This window comes from Manduca sexta, unplaced genomic scaffold (genome assembly GCF_014839805.1).
Source record: "Manduca sexta isolate Smith_Timp_Sample1 unplaced genomic scaffold, JHU_Msex_v1.0 HiC_scaffold_884, whole genome shotgun sequence".
NCBI classification, from domain to species: domain Eukaryota; kingdom Metazoa; phylum Arthropoda; class Insecta; order Lepidoptera; family Sphingidae; genus Manduca; species Manduca sexta.
Genome location: NW_023595721.1, coordinates 1,429 through 9,399, shown reverse-complemented (window position 1 = coordinate 9,399; position 7,971 = coordinate 1,429). Strand labels below are relative to the sequence as shown.

Here is a 7,971-nt window from a genome sequence, read left to right as displayed (position 1 = left end):
CTCAGAAGTAACGTAGCTTCTTATTAGTAAAAGAATTTTCAAAATCGGTTCAGTAGTTCCAGAGATTACGCCTTACAAACAAACAAACAAACATTACCTCTTTATGATATTACTATACCTAAATCAATTATTTGATATAATTTATTGGGTCGAAAATCCTTTGAATTTCCAATTTTCATTTGCGCCTGAGAAGAATTCGACTCACGCGAACAATGAGACTTTAGGTGCTTGCATTAATGGCCACATTCATTTATTCCTTATTTACTCCTGTACCAGAATATGTGGGCTCTGAACCGTGAAGTACTCGGTTGAATTCCCAAGTCAGGCCATCTCGTGTGTCAATGTTCAAGCAAAAAAAATGTTTCACCTGGGAATCAATTTGCGTGGATATAGCTATAGATTGATCCCGGTCAGTGTGCGACGGAAACATCGGTGGCGAATTATGAATGCAAGTATAGCACTGTTTATTCTCTACACACACGCTAGTAATGACATTTGATGATTCATTATATATATGACGGCGCGTCTCATAAAAGACAACGTCAAGAGTGACACCGGCAGTCACTCTAGCGGAGCGTCGTGTCGACGGTAGCGGGGCCGACCATCTTTGCTTGTATTTTTGGTGGTACAGAACGGCCAGCGCACCACGGTTGCGACGAATCGCTACAAGCAGTGTATCAGTGTAATAATGAATTCGGATGAAGGCCCTCCTGCGCTTTCATCAGAAGTGGGATCGAACGGAATGCAAAATGAAGAAAAATTGTCGGATACGTCACACGCTGAAAAACTATTGAGTAACATGGAAAGGTTGCTTTCTCGGGTTTTGGCTATTCCACAAACGCCAACCGTGAGTACTAATCGTTCACCACTTTTAAAGTTTGATCCGGATGATTCTGAGTCAGATATTGATGACTGGTGTAAAGTAACGGAGATCATTGTGACAAATAAAGGCTTGGAAGGGGTTGACCTATTAATAGCCTTAACAGGAGCGCTAAAAGGTCGTGCTGGTGCATGCATAGCTAAGCTAAATTTGGAAGAAATCACTTGGAGTTCAGTCAAAGAGATTTTAATAGCCAGATTTTCAAAACCCAAACTTATCCAAGACTATTTCGACGATGTGTTGCGATTTAAAATAAGCGCTAATGAGACAGCGTCCGAATCAGCTCTACGTTTATGGAATCTTATCGAAAAGATACCTAATACTAAGATGTCTGAAGAAGTAATAACTGGATTTGTAATTTCGGTACTGTGTCAAAAAGATAACATGATACGTCGTGAACTAAATGCACAGACAATCACGAGCCGTGCCCTATTATTCCGCATCCTTGGTGGAATATCACTGAAGAGACGCTTGGATGCCGAAGCTCAAGAACCTGAAGCCAAGCGAGTTCGATTGGTTGAGAAGTTCTCTGGCAAGTGTCATTACTGCGGATTGAATGGACATCGTATAGCAGAGTGTCGAAAACGACGCAATGATAGGGAAACGAAAACTCAAGAGCCTTCAAGTTCATCACGTTTAGTGGAAAAGAAGCCAGTTGTTACTTGCTACGCCTGTGGACAGCTTGGCCATGTGGCGACGGCCTGTCTGAATAAGAAGAATAGTAGTGCAGCCACAGTCAAGGAAGTCCAACAATGCGAGCACAGGCCCTCCAGAGGTACCCTAAGGACGTCATCGGGTGAGACCGTCTCCTTTCTATTTGATAGTGGTTCATCTTGTTCTTTGTACTTGGCTTCTGGGTACTGAGCTTAAAAGTCTTGTTTATCTTAGTGGCATAGGCGGTGATGATATCCAATGCACCACCCAGGTCCAAAGCTGTGTGACAATCGATGAAATTACAGTTAGCTTACTTTTTCATGTGGTCCCTGATACTCATATTTCCGATCCAATTATAATTGGAAGGGATATTTTTGACCAAGGGTTGTGCGTTAGGATTGACCATGATAATCTTATTTTCTTTTCAATAAAAAAGTAACTATTGTGACCTAAAGACGAATAAGTTGGACGTTATGAAAATTGACACGGATTTACAAGGAAATGATAAAAAATCGCTTATGTTGTTACTAAACAAATATTCCGACTATTTCGCTGTCGGTATTCCCTCACGCCGGGTTTCAACAGGGGAATGTGAGATTAATCTAATAGACCCAACTAAAATTGTACAGCGGTGTCCATATAGATTAGCCCCCGCTGAAAAGTTGATAGTTAGAGAAAAGATCCAAGAATTACTCGATGCTAGGGTGATTCGCGAAAGTACCTCCCCCTTTGCTAGCCCAATATTATTAGTTGCGAATAAGGATACCTCATATAGGATGTGTGTTGACTATCGAGAGTTGAACTCCAATACACAGCCTGAGCACTATCCTTTGCCGTGTATTGAGAACAAATCGATCAGCTTGCCGGGGCCAGCATTTTCTCGTCGTTAGACATGGCATCAGGATTTCATCAGATAGTGGTGCACCCTGATTCAGTGGAGAAAACAGCATTTGTCACGCCCGAAGGGCAATATGAGTACCTTGCAATGCCTTTTGGTTTACGAAATGCTCCGTCTGTATATCAGAGGTGCATCACTCGAGCCCTGAGTCATCTTAAAGATAAACCTTTGATATATATGGATGACGTTTTGTGCTATTCTGCTGACATAGTTGAAGGTTTGCAGCGCTTAGATAAGGTATTAGGCGCGTTAACTAAAGCGGGGTTCACATTCAATCTCCAAAAATGTAAGTTTATGAAACGTAAAATAGACTATTTGGGATATTCACTTCAGTCCGGTGAAATAAGACCGAATTCTCGTAAAATACTGGCGTTAGCAGATTCTCCTCAACCAAAACGGCTACTCATGTCAGACAGTTTCTCGGTCTTGCTTCATATTTTAGAAAATTTATCCCCGGTTTTACCCGTATTGTGGGACCGTTGTATCCCTTAACGAAACTAAAAGGACCAATTGCTTGGACTCAGAAGTATGAGCAAATACGTACTGCTATAATACGTATTCTAACATCCGAACCGGTATTAACTATTTTTGATCCCGAGCTACCAGTAGAATTGCACACGGATGCGAGTTCTGAAGGTTACGGGGCGATCCTTATTCAAAAGAAAAATAATCTTCCTCATGTCGTGGAGTATTATAGCCGACGTACGTCAGAAGCGGAATCACGTTACCATTCGTACGAACTGGAGACGTTAGCGGTTGTGCGAGCGGTAGAACACTTCCGGCATTATCTTTACGGTAAACATTTCTTAGTTTTTACGGATTGTAACTCACTTAAGGCTTCAAAGTCAAAAAAAGATCTTACGCCCCGCGTTCATAGGTGGTGGGCTGTTTTGCAGGCGTATGATTTTGAAATTATATATCGTGAGGGGCGGTGTATGGAACACGCCGATTACCTTTCGCGAAATCCTGTACCTAATAATGTTGACATAGTAAGCGAGAACTCATTGACAAAGAAAGTTCAATATGTTGAGCTTCATCAAGATTGGCTTTCCGTCGAACAAAAACGTGATAGTGAGATACAAGATCTTATCACGAAACATAATGATCATAGTTTTCCCGATTCAATAGCTCAGTCATATGATGTTAGAGAAGGTATTCTTTATAGAAAAATCTGTCGAAATAAAGTAGTTTCTTGGTTGCCAGTAGTGCCGCGGTCCTTAATTTGGACATTAATTAATCATACCCATAATGAAATCCAGCATCTAGGCAAAGACAAAACAGTAGATAAACTGTATGAACAATACTGGTTTCCACAGATGTCGAAATGCGTGCGTAAATTTGTAGATTCGTGTATTATTTGCAAAGCGTCGAAGGGTCCATCGGGAGCTCAACCCATTCAACTTCACTCAATTCCTAAAGTACCAGTGCCGTGGCATACCATCCATATAGATTTTACGGGAAAGCTCAGCGGGAAGAGCGACCGAAAGGAATACTGCTCAGTGATTATCGATGGTTTCACCAAATATGTTCTATTAGAACATACTTCTTCTCTTGACGCCAAAAGCGCGATACACGCTCTTCGCAAAGCAGTTTGTCTTTTTGGGGCACCTAAGCGAATAATTGCTGATCAAGGTCGTTGCTATATCAGCTCTGATTTTAAGAGTTTTTGCGCTCAGCATAAGATTCAACTTCACTTTATCGCGACGGGTTCCAGTAGAGCAAATGGGCAGGTAGAAAGGGTTATGCGCACTCTTAAAAGTTTGTTAACTATTGTTGAGAACGACCCCAATAAGACGTGGCGTGATGAACTAGGAAATATCCAACTCGCACTCAACAGTACTAAATCTACCGTGACTAAATATTCACCTACTGAACTTATGTTAGGGATTCGCGCTCAGTCATTGGGCATGTCAAAACTAAACTCTGAAGCCCATGGTCAGCAAGAACGTTTAGATCTCGACACTATTCGGGACGCAGCGTCTACGAATATTCAAAAGCAGCAAGGTCTGAGGCACGCCGTTTTAATAGAGGTCGAGCAATAATAAAACAGTTCTACAAGGGTGATTTCGTATTTCTTAAAAATAGCGAACGAAACCAAACTAAATTGGATAGAAAATTTAGAGGTCCATTTATTGTAACTGCGGTACTAGACAACGACCGGTATGAATTAAAAGCTTAGTCGGTTCTCATCGAGTATATAAGTATGCCCACGAGAATTTACGCTCAGTGCCTCAGGGTCACGATGGTTTACTTGAAATTACAACAAATCTTTTGAACTGTGACGAGGCCGAGACGGCGACAGACGATGAAGCGTCAGTTGATCTAGTAAACGTAACTACACCAGATCAGGGTGATACTTTAATTCCAAATAACTATGACACCTTGACCGTGTGCTCGGATACAATGTCCGCCGATTCCCGTACTCTCACAGCTGGTTCAGACACTCTTAGTGTACATTCGGATGAGGTCATATGGGATGAAGAAGTGGTGTCTTAGGTGTGTTATCATTAATTCACTTTGTAGTCGATCCTGGCTGAGATAGTGACATCCATTTCTTCGAAAGGATTCACTATTCTCATCCAGATGTAGAGTTTATCCTGGTCAAGATAGTGACATCCATTTCTTCGAAATGATTCACTATTCTCATCCAGATGTAGAGTTTATCCTGGTCAAGATAGTGACATCCTTTTCTTCGAAAGGATTCACTATTCTCATCCAGATGTAGAGTTTATCCTGGTCAAGATAGTGACATCCATTTCTTCGAAAGGATTCACTATTCTCATCCAGATGTAGAGTTTATCCTGGTCAAGATAGTGATATCCATTTTTCTGAAGGGATTCACTAGTCTCATCCAGATGTAGAGTTTATCCTGGTCAAGAAGTGTCGTCCGGGCCACACCTGGAAAGGTTGGTTGAAGGGATGCACTCACTTGCTCCAGATGGTATGTGTGATTTCGGCTGGTCGAAAGGACAGTGTCGTCCGGGCCACACCTGGAAAGGTTGGTTGAAGGGATGCACTCGTCCGGTCCAAGTCGTAACGTGTCTAAATCTAAATAGCATTGCATTTGATGTCGATAATCATATTTCATTTACAAAGTTCCTAGTTCCTTTATTGGATGGACGAGCGGTGATTGAGAACTTCTTTGGTTTCAGAAACTTACAGACGCCCGAGGACGGTCGTATGTCAGTCTGGCCGTGACGGCGCGTCTCATAAAAGACAACGTCAAGAGTGACACCGGCAGTCACTCTAGCGGAGCGTCGTGTCGACGGTAGCGGGGCCGACCATCTTTGCTTGTATTTTTGGTGGTACAGAACGGCCAGCGCACCACGGTTGCGACGAATCGCTACAAGCAGTGTATCAGTGTAATAATGAATTCGGATGAAGGCCCTCCTGCGCTTTCATATATTTACATTATGTTAAATATTTATGGCAATTGAAAAATTAATACTGTTTTTTGAATCCACAGAAAACCCAACTATTGATTTTAAGTGCAACCAACTTCAAGTGCATACAAAATATTAATTCTTAATTTCAAATTTAAATATTATTATCACTAATATTAAATTTATATTGAAATTATTTTGCCACAGTTCCGTCAGATTTTTAACCGTCTTCAAAAAAGGAAGATGTTATCAATTCAACCTATATTCTTAATTATACCCTTTTCGTAAATCTTGACATCATCATAGTCTTTTAAAACTTAAATATGTATTTAGGAATAACAATTTAACGAGTCCCATGAAACTTCATAAAACCATCTCTAGAATTAGAAAAACCACTTAACTTAAGTAACCAATTTAAAAAATTACTTACACAAACGAGTTCCAGTATATAGTGGTTTGACAGGCGGAGGGAGAACTGAGGTTGACACTAAGGTGGTGTTTGTCGGTGCTGCAGCAGAGATTGATTGATAAATAAGCCAAAACCTGTAGTAGGGCGATATAATTGAGCAAATTTCCTCACTTCCCCACACAGTGTGTTGTTATCGTGACTACCAACGAATGGGACATACTGCTTTACTGTTCGGAAAGCTTTTTCTTTATATGTATTGTTTAAACCCTTTCACTAAATGTTTTATTATGCCATGTCTGTTTTTTTTAAGTTTCAATGAATTTTGAAGTAAAATGTCAAGAATCCAGTGATGTTTTCTGTCGATAGTAACATCGTCACTTACTTTTCAAAAAGGTTTACGTCTACTCAATTAATTAACCACTATAGATTATTCTGATTAGCTTAAACAATATTTAATGTAACATGAATGAAACTAAGACTGGCTAGCATAATTCTAACGTAGTAAGAATTTCGTGGATGTATCTCGTAATTAGATAGTGTTATACCTACCTAAATCATGCCTATTATAAGTACTATAATGGGCATGATTTAGAATTTACCCATTCTAGCCTTGCAGGATAAAAATATTGTTGTCGAATACGGCAGCGCGTCTGTACTTATCACACATTAGGGGTGTGCATCGTACCGTGCGACATTTCTGAAATTAATTCATGTTTTGTCATTCCCTCACTTTATATTCAAAGCTTAATGACGTAGCACTATAAAACATCATAGTGAAAGCCTTTATCCAGCCCGTAAGATATCGCGAACGTGCGTATCGTTGTAAATGGAAAAACATGGCTTTGCTCTTACTGGACGTTGGCGTTTCGCGACAAAAAACCAATATTTGGAAGGGTAGCTATTGAATCGCACCCTTTGCTTTACAAAAAATGGGATAACTTTTGATTAATATGTTCCAGGTTCGCGGGATGTTTGCAGCGGTTAGGTCTGATATGTAAATACGTAAGTTAATATTTTTTTAAAATAATGTAACCTTTAGGTTCGTATTATTTGTAGTATATAACTCTAGTAATTTCTACAAGCTTCAATGTGCTAGAAAATCAAATATTATTTGTATGAAAATTATAACGGTGGCCAGATAGGAATTAATATTCAATTTGTCACTAACATTTCAATACACTAATTTTATTTCGATTAAATATTAATTAAATTATCTTCCAGAAATATGAGTCGCATTAAATAAATTGTATATTAGTAATTAATTCTGTGTGCGGTATTTAATCAAGCAAAACGTGTTGAAATATGCGGTCAACATTCATGCATTAATTTAAACAACTATTTTAATTATTCACTGAGAATTGCGTATTTGCATTGGAACAAACTTATTTAAAATGTTCCCGATACAATCATAAAAATGGTAAATGCGAGCTGGAATACATTTAAGGGCTCAGCCCTCGCAATTGATAACCATAAAAGAAGTATGAATATATTCTGAACTTCTGCAAGATTTATTAAAGATATTAGAGGAAAATGTGGAAACGTTATTCAAGCGCAGGTGTGCTGACGATTTGCTAACTTGCCATATTTTTGCAAGAAAATTGATTCCCGTACATTTCGGTAGGTCTAACGTATTGTTAAATTTTTCCGAGAGCCGCCATTTTAGAAATACAAATTTGGAACGGAGTAATATTTGGCATTAAAATGCTGCAGTTTGATTAAGTTAGAAAGGGTAAACGCGACGTTCAAT

The 7,971-nt window shown here is 39.5% G+C and overlaps 1 protein-coding gene across 2 annotated transcripts; it reads left to right on the top strand.

The window, feature by feature from the left end:
- The first annotated feature begins 519 nt into the window (after positions 1–519).
- On the top strand, positions 520–5,830 carry LOC115454623 (activity-regulated cytoskeleton associated protein 1-like). 2 transcript variants are annotated; one of them, XM_037447310.1, is made up of 2 exons: positions 520–1,655; positions 5,585–5,830. In XM_037447310.1, the coding sequence occupies exons 1-2, from the start codon at positions 689–691 to the stop codon at positions 5,662–5,664; spliced, it is 1,047 nt and encodes a 348-aa protein (XP_037303207.1). In that variant the 5' UTR covers positions 520–688; the 3' UTR covers positions 5,665–5,830. The 2 variants fall into 2 exon arrangements, with proteins under 2 accessions (XP_037303207.1, XP_037303206.1); XM_037447309.1 differs by having other exon boundaries at positions 520–1,676.
- The last annotated feature ends 2,141 nt before the right edge of the window (positions 5,831–7,971 follow it).

Bases quoted from the DNA above. Each gene is read 5' to 3' on its own strand.
- LOC115454623 (XM_037447309.1), top strand. From the start codon at position 689: ATGAATTCGGATGAAGGCCCTCCTGCGCTTTCATCAGAAGTGGGATCG. The intron at 1,677-5,584 runs GTGAGACCGTCT...CTTTGGTTTCAG, and splicing joins TACCCTAAGGACGTCATCGG to AAACTTACAGACGCCCGAGG.